General features: G+C 38.4%; 1 protein-coding gene across 1 annotated transcript in view; it reads right to left on the bottom strand.

Moving 5' to 3' along the window:
- Positions 1 to 286: 286 nt before the first annotated feature.
- Positions 287 to 19,626, bottom strand: part of LOC126202932 (carboxypeptidase B-like) — a 278,801-nt gene continuing 259,461 nt past the window's right edge. The window contains exons 6-7 of the mRNA XM_049937068.1: positions 653 to 839; positions 287 to 407 (exon numbers count right to left, since the gene is read on the bottom strand). Of these exons, the coding sequence (XP_049793025.1) occupies positions 287 to 407; positions 653 to 839 (308 nt within the window). The remainder of the gene's footprint in view (positions 408 to 652; positions 840 to 19,626) is intronic.

The raw sequence follows: 19,626 nt of genomic DNA, 5'->3' as shown, positions 1-19,626 counted from the left end.
CAAACTGACTTAACAACAATTTTGCAAATGGCCAAAGTGTAGCTGGAAAAAAACTTGAAAAGTGTAGCATACGTATTATCACTACAACATTTCATCCTATTTCACATGAAAACATGTTATTGTGCAAATTTATAACAAATTAAATAGCAAATACTGGTAAACAAATAGTTGCATTGATTAATTTGTGGCATTCATTTTAAAGGGCAACAAAACAGCTTCATAGGTTATTGGTTTTTGTGGAAGTGTAGGTGAATGGATACAGAAATAGCTTTCTATTGAAATATAATTATTCTGAGTCTAAATGATAACTCATTTCCATTTGAGAACTGTTTTCATTATTTTCCAAATTGGCAGACTTTTCCAGAGAATAATGAGGTGATGATACTATATAAGAAGAAAATATTAAGCTGAAGAAATACAATGAAATATTATGAATCTTGTAAATTGCACATTGTTGAGGAGTCTATTTAAATAAACCCACAGAAGGTTACATAATATCCCAGTTATCCACTGTCAAAGAGTTTCACTGTACTACAAATTGTACAATAAGCATCAGACTATACGTAAATAATTTATATTGTTTTAAGAATTCCTTTCAGAATCACTAACAAAATCAATACAGGCTACACCTCATGTTCCATTGTGGACATACCACTGATATCCTGCAACATGATGTGCAAATGTCCGTACTGCTTCAAAGAATGGAGTGACATACTGCCGTATATCCAAAGGAGATGGATGAAAACGTGTTGTACCAGCAGGAGGCATTTCTACAGTGTAAGCAAAAGAAATGTTTGCTATGCCCATTACCCAATCATCACTGCCACCAGCTGCACAATCTGGAAATAACACAGGCAAGCTGTGATACAAATAGAGTTGAATCTAAAATGTAATCAATTCATTCATTTATTTATTCATTCAACACATCCAATTGATTCCACTATGAAACTGATTCCTTAAGAGTATGCATTATGTCAAGGCACACATCAACAAAGTGACCTAACTTCAAGATACTATGTAATGATTGGTAAAGGGAGGAGAAAGGTACCTATTCACCATATAGTTGAAACACTGAATAAATGGCAGGCACACACACACACACACACACACACACACACACACACACACACACACACACACACATTGTATCCACTACCCAAACTGCTGCCAATCATTAGTTAACAACTATTCCCCATGAACCAAATTCACTGCTGCCAATCATTAGTTAACAACTATTCCCCATGAACCAAATTCTGTATTGAATTATAGTATATGTAGCAATTTTATTAAGACATTTTTTCAAAGGTAACTGGATTCCTAGCTTTCAAGAAAGTCTTCTGAAAATTACCTGTTCATCACATTAATTTTGATTATGGATCCAATGGTCTATGACAAAAAAAACACAGGGCATATTGAAGGATCTCATTTGTTAGAACACTTACAGGTAAGATTATTGGGCAGATGCAATCAATGCTTGAAGAAACCAGAACAGATCTTTATACACGTTCAACATGTTAATTCCAGAAGTCTCAATTGCAATCAGAATATGTGAAATGCTGAAACTACATGAAGAGGTCTGTCAACTAAGACTGATAGTAAATCAGATTAATTAACCATTACAGAACCAGAGAATAATCTTAAAACTATGAAATATAGTGGGCAGTAAAACATTGTACAAAAGCAAGGTGCAACATGCATATGTAATGTCATGTAAATGTATTGGGGTCAACTTTTTTCAAGTATTTGGCATCCACACAAGATGATGTATGAGATCTGTTCAAAAAATAAATGAACTTCATCTTTTTAAACTTTATTCTCAATTTTAGAGATTATTGGTTCTTATCTGTTTCAAAGTACTCTCCTTCCCTATTCAAACACTTTTCTCAGTGGTGTTTCCATTTCATAAAGCAGTCCAGGGTAGCTTCATTTGAGATGACCTTTAAAGTCTGTGACTAATTTGCTGTGATGATGTCAGTACTATGAAAATGGCTTCCTTTCAGTACTGATGTCTATTGCAAAATAAGAAGCAATTGCAAGGAGCCAGACCTGGTGAGTAAGGAGGCTGTAGGAGGACATCTGATTTTTGGCACAAAAATAATGAATTGACAGTGTGTGTATGTTTGTGTGGGTGGGTGCACTCTCATGGTGAAAGTTCATGAGTTGTCTCACCTCAACTTTGGACTCTTTTTGTGGATTTTTTCATTTAACCGCTGCAAAATGCCTTGATAGAACACATGGTTCATTAGTACACATGGTTCATTGTTTCAACTTGAGGCAGAAAATCAAAATGTACAATTCCGTTAAAGTAAAAAAAAAAAAAAAAAAAAAAAAAAATCAGTGAGCATCACATTGAACTGAGACTGACAAGCTTTCTTGGTGCATGGAGATCCTCTGCCAATCAGTTTCAATGTTTGCACTTCTGTCTCAACGTCATAGCTACAAATCCAGCATTCATCTCCCTTTAATATTCTTTGCATGAATACTTCATCATCATTGGTGTGTTCAAAAAATTACCGACATACATCCACTTGATTTTCTTTCTGTTGCTGAGTCATAAATTTTCTAGGACTCAGTGCATGTTCAACTTTCCCATCAAAATTTCATAGGATGACCCTGTTGAGATACTAATCTCTTCTGTGATTTCTCTGACAATCAGCAATTTGCATGAATCAAACCATTGATTTTTCCAACATATGAGTCATCAATTGAAGCAGAAGGCCTACCCATTGACTGGAAACTACTTTCAAATCATGAAAACCATTTGTAACATTGTATACAACTGAAAGCATCAGCTCTCTAAGCTTGTTTCAAAAGCTGAAACATTTCTGTAGAATTTCTCCCCAGTTTCATGCAAAATTTTACATTGTGTCATTGCACCAAAAAATCACAGACTTCAAAAATCACCACTAACACCTAAAGTGTTGCACTCAAATAACAATATCATATAAACTAAAAGAGATATAAATGCTCCAAAAACATATAGTTACAAAGCATCCAATGTGCAAGGTGGTGCTACCAACTGCATATCACTAAATACCTCTGTTGATGCCTGATTTCAAATGTTCTGTTATTTTATGAACGGACATCACAGTAGACAAAGCAGCAACTCCTCAACAATCTGCAGTACCATAAGAGAGCAAGTTGAAACACATGTAGTCAGTATCATCTCCTACTCCATGAACACTACACTATGTCACTAAGACATGTGCCCACAGGTGGAACCTGATATAAAGGATGCCACAGAGCCCACACCCCCTCACCAGATTCAATAGGACCCAAGTAAGCCAGAGAAATGGCTGTAATGGTTTCATTAAAAATAAATGCTCTTCATCAGTCACTACAAAGCACACTGAGCATCCTTCGGCATGCCTCCAGAACTAACAACAAGGCTTTGAGTCCCATTGACTGAAGATTTCTGTTGATTGGCCATGCGCCACATGCAGGAAACTATATAGCTAAATGCCATACTGCTTCTCCTTAGCCATCACCCCATCTCACTAGGACATATACACTGGTTGAAACCTGCCCAAGCACTTGATACTATTCCAAAGGGGAGAGCCAGTCAACACTACCCAACTTACATACTAAGAAAGAACAACTTGTACAGATGCACTTGATGTTAAGTTCCTTCTCTAGTTATTTGTCTGTCCCCTGCCTGGTAACTGTGAATTCTGTCAGCAAGTAGCAAAATAGCAATGTATATGACACAGTGGCATTTATTCCTAGAATGATGCACTGCTCAAAAGATACCAAAGTACAGTGATCAGAAAATAAGAAAACGATCATTGTAAACCAATTTATTTCAATTCATGAACAAACTGACCTTTTCCTCTTATTTGTTCTCAAGATACTTGAAAAATATTGTGCAAAAAAAAATCCCAGAAGATAATTGTAAGGTTTTCTGCCTGAAATAGCTTTATTGAATTGCAGTTTTCAATTAGTAAACTAGAAAGCAGGTAGTTCATGTGTGCATACTCTAGTAAGTAGACAACACCAACTACTCAGGGGGAAAGCAAAATTTCTTGAAGAACATGGCAATGGATGGAGACCCATATTAGTTCATTAGCAACAGACCACCTTATAGAAGCATTTATTGATATGGCAGTTCATGGCACACTGCTGCAACTGAAATATTGACTTTCTATATTGAGAATATTTTTATTGTTTAGCTCCACTGATTAATGGAATTTCACAAATTCCACCCATAACACAATAAACAGTGAAGAAGCATACAGATTATGATGGAAATGGAAAAGAACGGTGACCCACTATTTTTCTCAATGTGAAGGTGCACAGGTCATGACTTGCATACACAGCCAGCAGACATGAGCATGTATGTCCCAACATCACCCACAGCAGAAATTTTTTATTTATTTATTGTTCAATGGGACCAAATTAAGGAGAAGTATCCATGGTCATGGAACGAGTCATTACTCTTTTTTATTTACAACAGCTCGGCCACAGCGGATGGCAAAAAGCAGTTATCGTCCTTCAAATAGTCAAGAAGATCACATAGCAGTTTTTATTTACTATTTATTTATTATTTGATATTACATCCATTCACTAATAGGATTCACTGATTCTATGGTACAGACAACATTAAGTTAATATTACACTGCATTGCAGTTAATTAGAGTCTGTTTTATATTATATATGGAAGGTTTCACTCATTTCAAATTATTTCTCAATAAAAACAAAAACATAGTATAAGGTCCGGTTTACGCCTACGTTAGCTGTAGGTTTACATACAAATTTAAGACATTTATTTAAGTATTAAATGAAGAATTTAGGTTGTTTTCATTACACATATATTTAGTAGTGACGTATCTACTTGGGGAATTAAAAGTTTTAAGTTCTATCTTTTATTTCCTGTCAAAATGCGTGAAGTATGTATCATGCATACATGATCTTGGGCCTAATTTTTTGTGTATACAAGTTTTGATTTTTAATGTTAGTTTAAGTGCATTAAATTACTATATTAATAGTATATTAGTGTTCCACATAACTTTAGTGGCTTTTTGTGACCTGTAGTTAATAGAATATTACTGTTATTGCCTAGATAAATTTTGTAAAAAATATTGTAAGCAACCATGAGTGAGAAGTGTTTGAGATGCCATAGGAAAGTCAGTTCTGGGGTTCTGTGCACCTGTTGTGGCAGATGATTACATTGGGGTGAAGGTAGTGGCATGGGAATTGGGGAAGTAAATGGGTCTCTTCCATGCTATTGCAGATTATGTTCAAGGGATTGGAAAATAGCAGAACGGGAAGGGAAGACTAGAGCCCTTCAGGCTGAACTGGATAGTGCTAGGGAGGAACTGAACTGATGAGGTTAAGGAGGGAGGAAGGTGAAGACAGGTGGGAAGTGGCAGTAAGGAACAGGGGCCACAGAAAGAGAACAGTATCAGACAGTTTTGTCATTGGCACAAAAAATAGATTTGCCTTGCTACCTCAGTCAGCTAAGGAAGAGGCTCAAGTACATGTAAGTGTAGTCAGCATTCAACAGACTTCCACTAGGAAACCAACTGTTGCAAAAAAAGTAGAAAGTAGGAGGAAAGTTCTGTTGTTAGGTAGTAGCCATGGAAGAGGTGTGGGTCAGATCTTGCAGGAAAAATTAGGTGACAAGTACCAGGTCACAAGTATTTTCAAGCCCAACGCATGTCTTAGCCAAGTGATAGAGGATGTAGAATGATTGTGCAAGGGTTTTACAAAGCATGGATCATGTTGTGGTAGTGGGTGGAGCAGGAAACGGTATTGATAGGGATAAAGGCTACAATATTGAGCATCTGCAACGAACCATACAAATGTTGACTTGGTTCCTGCTTTCATGCGGCGGTATGACCAGCCCCAAGTGAACAGCTCTGTCAGGTCAGTCAATATGGAGCTAGATCAGCTACTTTGGGAGTCTTCTTTGTCAGGCATAGCTTTGGTTCCCGTTGATGGTATTCACAAGACATGGCCTACATCTCAGTAGGAAAGGGAACGGTAAACTGGTTGGGATGATAGCAAAATCTTTAAGGGAGTGGAGGGGGGGGGGGCACTGAAACTCATGGGAGTACTTTTTTAGGCTAAGATCAGTGTACAATCATCCTACATTGATTGAAATTAAGCTTAATGAGAAGTTCAGACAGGCAGGTACTGGAGACGTGAAAATATCACAATATTCTCATAACAGTACAGTGAAAAATAATGTTAGTATTTCACAAGATTCACATAAAAGCACAGAGAAAAATAATGTTAATCTATTGCATCAGAATATCAGGGCATTAAAACAAAAGTAGATGAGCTTCTTGTTTGTTTAGAAGATTTCGAAACTGAGGGTGGAATAGATGTACTATGCCTGTCCGAACATCATATATTCACAGATAAGGAAATGGTAAATGTAGGTGGGTATAATCTCTCAGCACACGTAGAGACACTATGGAGAGAGGAGAAGTTGCCATATATGTTAAAATCAGTCTCAGTGTGAAAAATTTGGAAACTAAAAAATTTTGCATAGAGCAACATATTGATGTAGCGGCTTCGAACATATCAAGATGACCAAATGTAGTGGGAAGACATCAAATGTAGTGGGTGGAGCCAGGTGGTGCTGTATTAAAACTCGGCGAGAACTTTCCAAATGATTTATTTGCTTCCACTACAGTGCTCTGTTCAACTCGGTCTGCATCACAGGGCCCTGCAATGCTGAGGAAGCACCCCAGCAGCCTGTGTGACACAACGCTGTGTCGTGCCAGCCTTGCATGCCAGCTGCCGAGATCCGATTATGTCAGGATGGCTGCACAAGCAGCCAACACAGTGGCCACTGCCCTCGTTGTTTCCATGCTGCTCTGCCGGGAGCCGTAGGCCAGCTCTGCTGCTGCTTCTTCACTTGCTGGCATAGCTGAGAATGCGGCGGCAACAACTGCCCGCATCTGATTCTGTGGCCCACGCCTCGGAAGTCTCCGGCGTATGTTGGGAGCCAAGACCACTGCCCGTGGTAGCAAGCCGAAGAGTGTGCGCCCTGGCTGCCTGGGGACTCCAAGTCAGCCCCAGAGGGTCGAACCAACGACCCGCCATGGACTGGCACGCTGGCGCCCATCTGTTGCTGCGTGTAGCCAGCGGTGTGTCATGCCTCGCGATCTAGGAGAGCTGCCGCACTTGAATGACTCTCATTAGAAAAGAACAGCTATTTATACTCAGCTGCGCACCACTTCATGTCATGTACGCATAACACTTAGGTTGGCCAGTGGCCCCCTTTTGCCTGTGACTTGCACAATGGAAACTGCTGTGTGTGCCCTCTCTGGCAGTTCTACATCCCCATGGCCTCTATTTCCTTTTGCAACTGCTGGTATGTGTAACTCATTGCAATCTGGCCCACACTTGGCTGTAACTCGTGCTCCGAATATCACAAAAAACTAACTTTCCCTATCCTGAACAGTGGTGCTGCTACAATATAGAAGCATGTGCATGTGGGCTAAAACTAAATAATGGCACTTTTATAATTGTAACCTTGTATAGGTCCCCACTGGGAAATTTTCAACTATTTTTGAAAAACTTGGACTCTTTGTTGTGCTACCTGTCAGACAAAAGAAAGCAATTTATTGTTTGTAGGGATTTCAACATAGATTTTCAGATAGTCTGATAGAAAGCTTGACATTGAAGTATTGCTTGGTTCTTTCAATTTGACATCAGTTATTGATTCTTTTACTTGGGTAGTACAGGAAAGCAGCACACTGATAGATAATGTTTTCATAGACCAAGATAAATTTAATCAAATAAAAGCTTTTCCTGTTAAGAATGGTCTATCTGATCATGATGCACAGCTAGTTACAGTATATGATATAGCTCCATACAGTAATGCAAAACAGTCTTCCAAAATAGTGCATTCCATTAACAATTAAACAATTCAGAATTTTAGGTAAAACTTGCAACAATTAGACTGGGATGAGGTGTACAGGGAACATGATGCTAATTTAAAATTTAACCTATTTCATGATACCTTTGTGAGTATATTTGAAAACAATTTCCCTAACAAAACAGTGAAATATAATTGTAAGAAAATATGTAAAAAGCAATGGCTTACTAAAGGGATAAGAATATCTTGTAATCAGAAAAGAAAAATGTATCTTATAGCTAGGAGAAGCAATGCTCCTGAAACAGTGAAACATTACAAAAACTACTGCATTTTAAGTTATTAAAAAGTCCAGAAGTATGTGCATTATGTCTGAGATTAGCAAATCTAATAATAAAATTAAAACATTTTGGAATATTGTGAAAAGGGGAACAGGGCAACCGAGAGCACAGGAAGACTGTATTTCTATCTAATACAATGAAAAGTTTGATAACATAACGTCAGAAGTAGAAATCATTTTTAATAATCATTTTTTAAGTGTTGAGAAAATAGGATCCAGCTATTCATTAGAAAATGCAAGGCAGTACCTATGCAATTTGATAAAATTGAAATTCAACCCATCTCTCCTACTGAAATTAGGAAAATAATAAATTCACTCAAAAGTAAAAGCTCGCATGGAATTTATGGCATTTCCAACAGAGTATTAAAAACTTTTTCCCAACAAATAAATAGAATTCTTAGCCACATATGTAGTAGCTCATTGAAACAGGGAGTTTTTCCAGATAGACTGAAATATGCTATTGTTAAACCATTGCATAAAAAGGGGATAGATCTGATGCTAACAACTACTGTCCAATCTCACTTCTGAGAGCTTTATCCAAAATTCTTGAAAAAGTAATGTATTCGAGAGTAACATCACATATTTGTAAAAATGAAGTACTAACAAAATGTCGATTTGTTTTTCAGAAACGCTTTTGAACAGAAAATGCTATATATGCTTTCACTGATCAAATGTTAAATGCAATGAATAACCGAACATCGCCCATTGGGATTTTTTGTGATCTCTCAAAGGCTTTTGATTGTGTGAATAATAAAATTCTTCTAGATAAGCTTAAGTATTATGGTATGAATGGGACAGTGCACAAATGGTTTAATTCATACTTAACTGGAAGAATGCAGAAGGTTGAAATTAACAGTACAGATAGTCTACATAAACCAGCAGAGTCCTGGGATGGTATCAAGAATGGTGTCCCACACGGTTAAGTCTTGGGTTTTTTATTCTTAATATATATTAATGACTTGCCACTCTATATTCATGAAGATGCAAAGTTAGTTCTTTTTGCTGATGATACATGTATAGTAATCACACCCAAGAAGCAAGAATCAGCTGAGGAAATTGCAAATAATGTCTTTCAGAAAATTATTAAGTGGTTTTCTGCAAATGGACTCTCATTAAATTTTGACAAAACACAGTTTATACAATTCTGTACAATAAGTGGCATAACACCATTGATAAATATAGACTATGAACAGAAGTCTGTTGCTAAGGTAGAATACTCTAAATTTCTGGGTGTGTGCATTAATGAGAAATTGAATTGGACGAAACACATCGATGATCTGCTGAAACGGTTAGGTTCAGCTAGTTATGCTATTAGGGTTATTGCAAACTTTGGTGATAAACATATCAGTAAATTAGCCTACTATGACTATTTGCATTCACTGCTTTCATATGGCATCATATTTTGGGGCAGTTCATCATTAAGAGAAAAAGTAGTCATTGCGCAAAAGCATGTAATCAGAATTAATGCTGGAGCCCACCCAAGGTCACCTTGCAGACATTTATTTAAGGAATTCAGGATATTCACAGTACCTTCACAATACATATATTCACTTATGTAATTTGCCATTAATAACCCATCCCAATTCAAAAAAAAAACAGCAAAGTGCATAGATACAACACTAGAAGAAAGGATTCACTATTCTGGATTAAATCTCACTTTGGCACAGAAAGGGGTTAATTATGCTGCCACAAAAATCTTTGGCCATTTGGCAAAAAGTATTAAAAGTCTGACAGATAGCCAACCAACATTTAAAAGCAAACTGAAAGAATTTCTGGATGACAGTTCCTTCTACTCAATACATGAATTCTTAGATATGAAGTAGTAACTGTAAAAAAATAAAAAAATAAAAACATTAATTAATTATTTTGTGTAAAGAAAATTTATGTTAAAGCAACACATTCCAAATAATTATTAAATGTTGTATTCATGATCTATGGAGCAAGGATTGATTTATGTATGTATGTAAAGAAATAATTGTATAAGTTACATACCAAATTCTGTGTTAATGATGACAGTGAAGAAGCCATTAGCAAAATGAGCTTCATAATGAACTAGAGTGACAAATACAATGACACCTAAACAACCACACACTAATCTTTAATCATACTTACCTGGCAGAGCGAAAAAAGGTTTTTCCAATTGTGCACCGTGCTTATCTGTCACAGTAGTGCAATGATTAAAAACCTGATGGAGTCCACCAAAGATGTGGTTGATAAGTGGCACACACTGGGAGTTTGTGAATATTATGAGTGAAGATAGCTCACACTGCAGAGGTATGATGACACCACACACTGCTTGGGCAGCATACAATAAGAAATCAGTAATTATACACAAAAAATTATTTGAAGAGGCAGTCACTTAGTTTCAGAAAGAAAATATGAATGGTAATTGAAATAGGCAGTCTGACTGCCACAGTAAATGGATGATGATTACATGCTTTCTTCATCTTGCTGACCAGCAATTATCTGCACCCTTCCATGACTACCCCTCCATATACATCTGTAAATCTATCTGCAAAAGGAACACAAAATAGCACACCATCCTGACTGCCACCAGACAGTTCATGATAAACAGCCACAACCCAGAAACATGTCCCTCCTGATTTTCCAACAAAAATGTTATTCTATGAGTAACATCAGTTCACTTCATTCCCACTCTGGGTCACTTCAGGAATGCCTGAAACATTCATTCAACAATTTGCAGTATAACAAAACATACAATCCAGAAGAAATTTTGTAATAAATCTGTGTCTGAACATATTGAATGACTCCCATGCCATGTTAGTTAGTTAGTTACAGGTGCTCAATCGTGTTGAATGATGCAGTCGCCATCCCTGAATTGCTCCTCAACAATGGATAGGAAGAAGGTGCTTAAAACATCAATATAGGCCTGTGATGTGATAGTGTCATTTAAAACAAGAAGGGATGCAAGCCCCCTCCATGAAAAACACCACCACAACATAACACCACTGCCTCCTAATTTTACTGTTGGCACTACTGGCAGATGACATTCACCAGGCATTCGCCATAACCATACCCTGCTGTGGGATTCCCACGTTGTTTATCATGATTCTTCACTGCACACAACATTTTCCCACTCCCCTGCAAGGTCACGAAATGTGGGCCTACTGTGATTAGTTCAAGTTTTCCAGGGTCACAGTGGCATCAGTCTCTGGGTTAGACGAAACTTTCACTATGTGGACCATTGGTGTTTGGTTACATCAATTAGTGTCCTGAGAGGCCCTCAACTGAAATTCTCTTCACTTCTGCATGTTATTCGGCATATGTGTGTTACTTTGCTAGTCAAATTCCACTGTTATTTGGTTCTCTGTTATTGTTTTGCATTTGCCAAGCAATCAGGTGATTATTGCCGGTAGCTTGTGTCTGCACATATTGTACAGGCTGACCATACGCTACTTCTAATTGTTTTTGCTAAATTTTTTTCCTATTTCTTTTATATCCACCTTTGTATTTATGGCTTTCTCCAGTGCCATTGTGATTATCATTACCATTAACATAGGTCTGTGTGGGGTAAGTTTGTCATCAGTGTTGTATTATGAATCCATTGTTTACTTTTTGGTCCATAACTCTCTGTGTTGCTACCAGTGTATTAACAGGCTTGGATTGTACTGGTCTCTCTTCGTATATTAAATCTAGTGAGTCCAGTACAGATAGATAGTATTCAGTGTCGTGTTCCAGGATGGTAATGAGTTTTTTCCTAATATGGGCAGCAAGATGGCTCTTTAAAATTTTCAGCATGTCTACTTGAGATATTGGATTCATCCAGTATCTGGTTTTATTCAAATATTTTTCAAAATAGCCCCTTATGCTTCCATACTTACTATTGAATGGAGCTCGGTTGAATACTTCACATCTGAGTCTCTCTTGTATGGCCTCAGACCAATACTTATTCAGAAATGCTGTCTCAAACAGTTCATAATAATGGTAACATACTGCCATGTCCATAGCCCATAGCAGAATTTCACCCTGTGTGTGTCCAACGACAACTCTAATTTTCTGGGCTTCAGTCCAGGTATGAGGTTGTGGTGGTTATTGACTGCAAGAGTCAACTGCCTCATCTTTGAGAATGAACTTCTTTGAAAACTGTTGATCTCAGTGTGTTCGAAACTCTGTAATCGAGTGGATGTGTTTGTACCGACATGATCAAAATAAAGTTAATTCATTATAAACGAGCGAATACTTAATGTTGGGTTCAAGATAACTGTACATAACATCTCAATCCCCACACTGGTGACCCCAACACTCACAAACGTTGCTTACAATGCCAGAAATGTGTACTGGAACATCGCCATGGACAAACAAAGCAGCAACCCTTTGTTGGATTTCTACGTCCATCGACTTCGCATCATGCCGCATCTGAATGCAGTGTACAGGAAGTGTAATTAGTGTGTAAATTCCCAACTCTTGTGTGAATTGCACTTTTTGGTAACTTTCATCTCCTTCTCACACATCAACAACACGACCAAGGTGCACACGTCATCCGCCGAAACCCGCTCAATGCGTCGGTAATTTCACTTCCGGGCAGTGCAGTGCTCCTTCACCGATTAATTTGGACTATTTTGACTTGCTTTTGTGTAATGAATTAACTTTGTGCAGTGCTTCAATATCGGTCAATCATGCCAAACAATGGACTGCAACAAACAGGGACTATGTTGCAAATCCCAATTCACACGAACTCAGAACTACGGCTAAATCGCATGCCTGGTCGAATTCACAGGAACAATTTCATCAAGGACATCCTACCAATCAATGACAATGCACCAATTACACTGACGACAATGCCAGCTGTTTCTCAGTGCAGCACTGGATGTGCCCCGCGTCCCTCTACACAGCACCTGAGCCGCACTGGCTGTGCTCAACCACTACTGACAGCAATGTCACGGCCGCCGCCTACTGGCTCACTGACCTCGACCCAGTCAAAACAAACAGCTGCATGAAATACGATCCCTTCTGCCTTCTGCTTCCACCATGCCATCAGCAGCATGGCACAGCCAACCTGTGGATGCCTTCCGCACCTCCTTCCCACCGCTGGTCGTGCCTACCAAGACATCGAGAAACGGTCCAATCGCACCTCGTACTAGCGCCTGCCACGACACAATCGGTCACGTGCAGCTGTGCCATCAGCCAGCCGGGTGCACTCATGCCTCTCATCATCCTTACCATGCTCCGCACTAACGGGGGGTTCTGTGATGGTTATCGACTGCAAGAGTCGACTGCCTCATCTTTGAGAACGAACTTCTATGAAAACTGTTGATCTCAATGTGTTCCGAACTCTATTCGAGCGGATGTGTTTGTACCGACATGATCAAAATAAAGTTAATTCCTTATAAACGAGTGAGAACTTAATGTTAGGTTCAAAATTACCATACATAACATCTCAATCCCCACAAGGTAAAACATTTTGAAATGCTCTGATAAAGACCACAAGGAGTGTTCTTTTCCTTTCAGAAGTAAATATCGGAAATTGTTGATGCCTAAGTAATCCCTCATCTGCAAGTAATGTTGACAAACATGCTGCACTGTCAGTGACAGGTGCGTTTATGTTTGCTTGTGGGGTAGCACATGGCAAATGTGCTTGCTCACGAGGTGCAACTGCCGATAAGTGTTGATGCATTGTGCAACCTTCGCTATTTTGCTTTGATGGGCTAACCCCACATTGTGGCTAACCAGTGAAGATATCTAACTTCTCTAAAAGCATAGATTTGTTTCCTGTCATATGTTGTTTTGGAATGTCAGTTCTTTTAGCAATACTGCCTCATAACTTTTCCTCTGCTTCCTTTAAACCTGAGTCTACTTTAGCTAGAAGTTTGCTTTCTTTCTCTTTTAGAGCTTCTTCTACAGTATCTACATAAATTTTGCATTCTGACAATACCATTCCAGTAAGGGTGCTGCCCTCATCCAGCATCCTGGCTTAGTTTTTTTCAGTTATTTCCTTTATATCTGCACGTAACTTATCTCTATGTTTTTTGGCAAATTCTGATTCTAAACTTAACTGATCTTTTACCATTGTGTCCATTTGGGATTGTGTTCCCTGCATTTGAGAATATGCTTCGCTAAGATGGACCTTGCCATAGGTGGGGAGGCTTGCGTGCCTCAGCGATACAGATAGCCGTACCGTAGGTGCAACCCCAATGGAGGGGTATCTGTTGAGAGGCCAGACAAACGTGTGGTTCCTGAAGAGGGGCAGCAGCCTTTTCAGTAGTTGCAGGGGCAACAGTCTGGATGATTGACTGATCTGGCCTTGTAACACTAACCAAAATGACCTTGCTGTGCTGGTACAGCGAACGGCTGAAAGCAAGGGGAAACTACAGCCATAATTTTTCCCAGGGGCATGCAGCTTTACTGTATGGTTATATGATGATGTTGTCCTCGTATCCTCTTGGGTAAAATATTCCGGAGGTAAAATAGTCCCCCATTCGGATCTCCGGGTGGGGGCTACTCAGTAGGACGTCGTTATCAGGAGAAAGAAAACTGGGGTTCTACGGATCGTAGTGTGGAATGTCAGATTCCTTAATCGAGCAGGTAGGTTAGAAAATTTATAAATGGAAATGGATAGGTTAAAGTTAGATATAGTGGGAATTAGTGAAGTTCGGTGGCAGGAGGAACAAGACTTTTGATCAGGCGAATACAGGGTTATAAATACAAAATCAAATAGGGGTAATGCACGAGTCAGTTTAATAATGAATAACAAAATAGGAGTGCAGGTAAGCTACTACAAACAGCATAGTGAACACATTATTGTAGCGAAGATAGACACGAAGCCCATCCCTACTACAGTAGTACACGTTTATATGCCAACTAGCTCTGCAGATGACGAAGAAATTGAAGAAATGTATGATGAAATAAAAGAAATTAATCAGATAGTGAAGGGAGACGGAAATTTAATAGTCATGGGTGACTGGAATTCGGTAATGGGAGAAGGGACAGAAGGAAACGTAGTAGGTGAATATGGGTTGGGGCTAAGAAATGAAAGAGGAAGCCACCTGGTAGAATTTTGCACAGAGCACAACTTAATCATAGCTAACACTTGGTTCAAGAATCATGAAAGAAGGATGTATACATGGAAGAAGCCTGGAGAGACAGGTTTCAGATAGATTATATAATGGTAAGAAAGAGATTTAGGAACCAGGTTTTTAATTGTAAGACGTTTCCAGGGGCAGATGTGGACTCTGACCACAATCTATTGGTTATGAGCTGTAGATTAAAACTGGAGAAACTGCAAAAAGGTGGGAATTTAAGGAGATGGGACCTGGATAAACTGACTAAACCAGAGGTTGTACAGAGTTTCAGGGAGAGCATAAGGGAACAATTGACAGGAATTGGGGAAAGAAATACAGTAGAAGAAGAATGGGTTGCTGTGAGAGATGAAGTGGTGAAGGCGGCAGAGGATCAAGTAGGTAAAAAGAGAGGGCCAGTAGAAATCCTTGGGTAACAGAAGAAATATTGAATTTAATTGATGAAAGGAGAAAATATAAAAATGCAGTAAATGAAGCAGACCAAAAGGAATGCAAACGTCTCAAAAATGAGATCGACAGGAAGTGCAAAATGGCAATGCAGGGATGGCTAGAGGACAAATGTAAGGATGTAGAGGCTTATCTCACTAGGGGTAAGATAGATATTGCCTACAGGAAAATTAAAGAGACCTTTGGAGAATAGACAACCACTTGTATGAATATCAAGAACTTTGATGGAAACCCAGTTCTAAGCAAAGAAGGGTAAGCAGAAAGGTGGAAGGAGTATATAGAGGGTCAATACAAGTGCGATGTACTTGAGGACAATATTATGGAAATGGAAGAGGAGGTAGATGAAGATGAAATGGGAGATATGATACTGCGTGAAGAGTTTGAGAGAGCACTGAAAGACCTGAGTCGAAACAAGGCCCCAGGAGTAGCCAACATTCCATTAGAACTACTGACAGCCTTGGGAGAGCCAGTGCTGACAAAACTCTACCATCTGGTAAGCAAGATGTATGAGACAGGTGAAATACCCTCAGACTTCAAGAAGAATATAATAATTCCAATCCCAAAGAAAGCAGGCAATGACAGATGTGAAAATTACCAAACTATCAGTTTAATAAGTCACGGCTGCAAAATACTAATGCAAATTCTTTACAGATGAATGGAAAAACTAGTAGAAGCTGACCTAGGGGAAGATCAGTTTGGATTCTGTAGAAATGTTGGAACACGTGAGGCAATACTGACCCTACGACTTATATTAGAAGCTAGATTAAGGAAAGGCAAACCTACGTTTCTAGCATTTGTAGACTTAGAGAAAGCTTTTGACAATGTTGACTGGAATACGCTCTTTCAAATTCTGAAGGTGGCAGGGGTAAAATACAGGGAGCGAAAGGTTATTTACAATTTGTACAGAAACCAGGTGGCAGTTATAAGAGTCGAAAGGCATGAAAGGGAAGCAGTGGTTGGGAAGGGAGTGAGACAGGGTTGTAGCCTCTCCCCGATGCTATTCAATCTGTATATTGAACAAGCAGTAAAGGAAAAAAAAGAAAAATTTGTATTAGGTATTAAAATCCATGGAGAAGAAATAAAAACTTTGATGTTCGCCGATGACATTATAATTCTGTCAGAGACAGCAAAGGACTTGGAAGAGCAGTTGAATGGAATGGATAGTGTCTTGAAAGGGGGATATAAGATGAACATCAACAAAAGCAAAACGAGGATAATGGAATGTAGTCAAATTAAGTCGGGTGATGCTGAGGGAATTAGATTAGGAAATGAGACACTTAAAGTAGTAGAGGAGTTTTGCTACTTGGGGAGCAAAATAACTGATGATGGTTGAAGTAGATAGGATATAAAATATAGACTGGCAATGGCAAGGAAAGCGTTTCTGAAGAAGAGAAATTTGTTAACATCAAGTATAGATTTAAGTGTCAGGAAGTCGTTTCTGAAAGTATTGTATGGAGTGTAGCAATGGATTCTCCATTACAACTCTGCAAGAAACATATCAGCCAAATCAGCATCGTCTTCCTCTGAATCCGATACACTGCTTAACGAGCCACCACAACGTACACTTCTGAACAATGGACTATTTGCACAAAACATGCACCAATGACTATATTGTTTAATATGTGGCGGACAAGTTACACCATATGAAAATGATGGTGTCTTGGTTACCATATTAATTCTCATTCCAATTAGAAGTGGTTGCAGTAGCGGGTTTCGCCATGAATCGGATAATTTGTATAAACAATTCTCACAAATAGTATATACGAAATGCTTGTAAGTAACTTCGTAAAAAAATACTTTAATTTTGAATCTACTTTGCCAGAATGTACTAATATCAAAGAAAGACATTGTAATCAAACCAAGTGTTTCCCACGGAACTGGAATTCCCGCTCTTATTTTTGCACAAGCTTCTACTGCATCATTTACTATTTCAGAAATCATGGGAACATTTTCACTTTTATCAAATATATAACATTCTGGCAGTCTATACGAATTTAACATGAAATTAAATTTTGAAAAACGAAATTCCAATAAAATATCTTCCCTTGTAGTTTGTGGTAACTCCAGTTGATAAACATCCAAGGCATTTTGGAGTCTTCCACAAACGGCAATTCGTGCAAGTTTGTACAAAGTTTCCATTATAAAGAAATGTAGTTACTATTTCTGGCAGCTCGTCAGAGACAATAGAAGTTCTCGCAGTGGATTCAGAGGACATACTGTGAAGACAACAATTTCATGCCCCTTATATACTGGATTGGTTGCTAAGTAATTTCAGTTATCAATACTCACATGTCTGTCACTCCAAAAAGACAACTTTTACACGTGCCAACCTTTTGCTGGCGTGGGTGCTTGCTCAGGTAATTGTCCTAAAAGGACAAATTATCTCAGCGGGACAGGGACCGCCGCCATCGCGACCTTAGGACCCCGCGGGGGTCAAGAAGAGAATAGAAGCTTTAGAAATGTGGTGCTACAGAAGAATGCTGAAGATTAGATGGGTAGATCGTGTAACTAATGAGGAGGTATTGAATAGGATTGGGGAGAAAAGAAGTTTGTGGCACAATTCGACTAGAAGAAGGGTTCGTTTGGTAGGACTTGTTCTGAGGCATCAAGGGATCACCAATTTAGTATTTGAGGGCAGCGTAGAGGGTAAAAATCGTAGAGTGAGACCAAGAGATGAATACACTAAGCAGATTCAGAAGGATGTAGGTTGCAGTAGGTACTGGGAGATGAGGAAGCTTGCACAGGATAGAGTAGCATGGAGAGCTGCATCAAACCAGTCTCAGGACTGAAGACCACAACAACAACAACAACAAGATTTTGTAACTCACCTGCAAGTTGTTCCTGTTTATAGTCTATGGATGTTACTTTTATGTTAATGTATTTATATTGTGGGACACGTCGGTAACTATTTCTTGTTTTAGTTGTTTACTGAGCTCTGTGAACTTACCTGATAATTTGTCAGATAATTGAGTATAGATTTTGTTCACCTCACTGAACTGCTGACTAATACTATTCTTGAAATTGTTAAATGCCTGATTTTTCTGTGCAAACTGTTGTCCTATATTTTCCAGAAATTCCTGTTGTTTTGTAAGCTGTTGTGTTATTAGTTGCATGAGTTGTGTCAAATTGTGGGTGTTACTAGTATTTAAATTGCTTTTTTGAACTGTGTCCTGTTCCTTTATTTCTGATGTAATGAGTAAATAGTCAGAGGAGGTTTCACTGTTGCGCACTTCAGTTTCACTATTTGGAAGAATTTTTTCCCGGTGAGAACTGAGAAATTGTCTCCTCAAGTGTCATAAAAGTGACATTATGATTAGTTATATCACCAGTGTCATCAATTCTTAATAGTGTGATGTAACCTGGTTGTTTTGGTAGCCATGGGCCAGTTCATGAGTTGGCGCATTACTTGCAACTGTTGCCAAGCTCGGATTTCCGCCATCTTGGCATATGGCATTTTGTTATGAATTTGACTCCATTGTGAACAGTGTTTAACAAACTTACAAAAAAAAAGGTTTTATAAACAAAATTTTGTTTGCATCAGTACTTTTCAATTATAGCAGATTTATATGCATAGTCATTAATGATCCTGATTATTCTCTGATATGGCTTTACAGAGTTTGAATGAATTATTTTGCATTCTTGTGACAGCTTTAAACAAATTTTCATCTTTTCTATAGAAATGTTCTTTCCATAAAGGATATTAATTGGAAGGAAAAGAGATTATCTACTGTGAGAGGGACGGTGCGAAGCGCAGCCCTGTAAGCATACAGCATAGCAGCTTCCTACCTTAACCACTGAAATCCACATTTGTAGGCAGATTTTAATTTTAATTTGCTCCTTCGAGCTGTTAACAGAGCCAATTTCTCAGACATGTAACAAGTGCAATAAAGGCCTCATTAGTTTCTTGCAATGTTAAAATGGATCATTTATCTTTAAAAAATTTTGTCTCAATAAATAAATGGTCTGTTCATATT

Source organism: Schistocerca nitens, chromosome 1, assembly GCF_023898315.1.
Source record: "Schistocerca nitens isolate TAMUIC-IGC-003100 chromosome 1, iqSchNite1.1, whole genome shotgun sequence".
In the NCBI taxonomy this organism is placed as follows: domain Eukaryota; kingdom Metazoa; phylum Arthropoda; class Insecta; order Orthoptera; family Acrididae; genus Schistocerca; species Schistocerca nitens.
The sequence above is the reverse complement of the archived record's forward strand: the minus strand, read 5'-3'. Positions and strand labels throughout refer to the sequence as shown.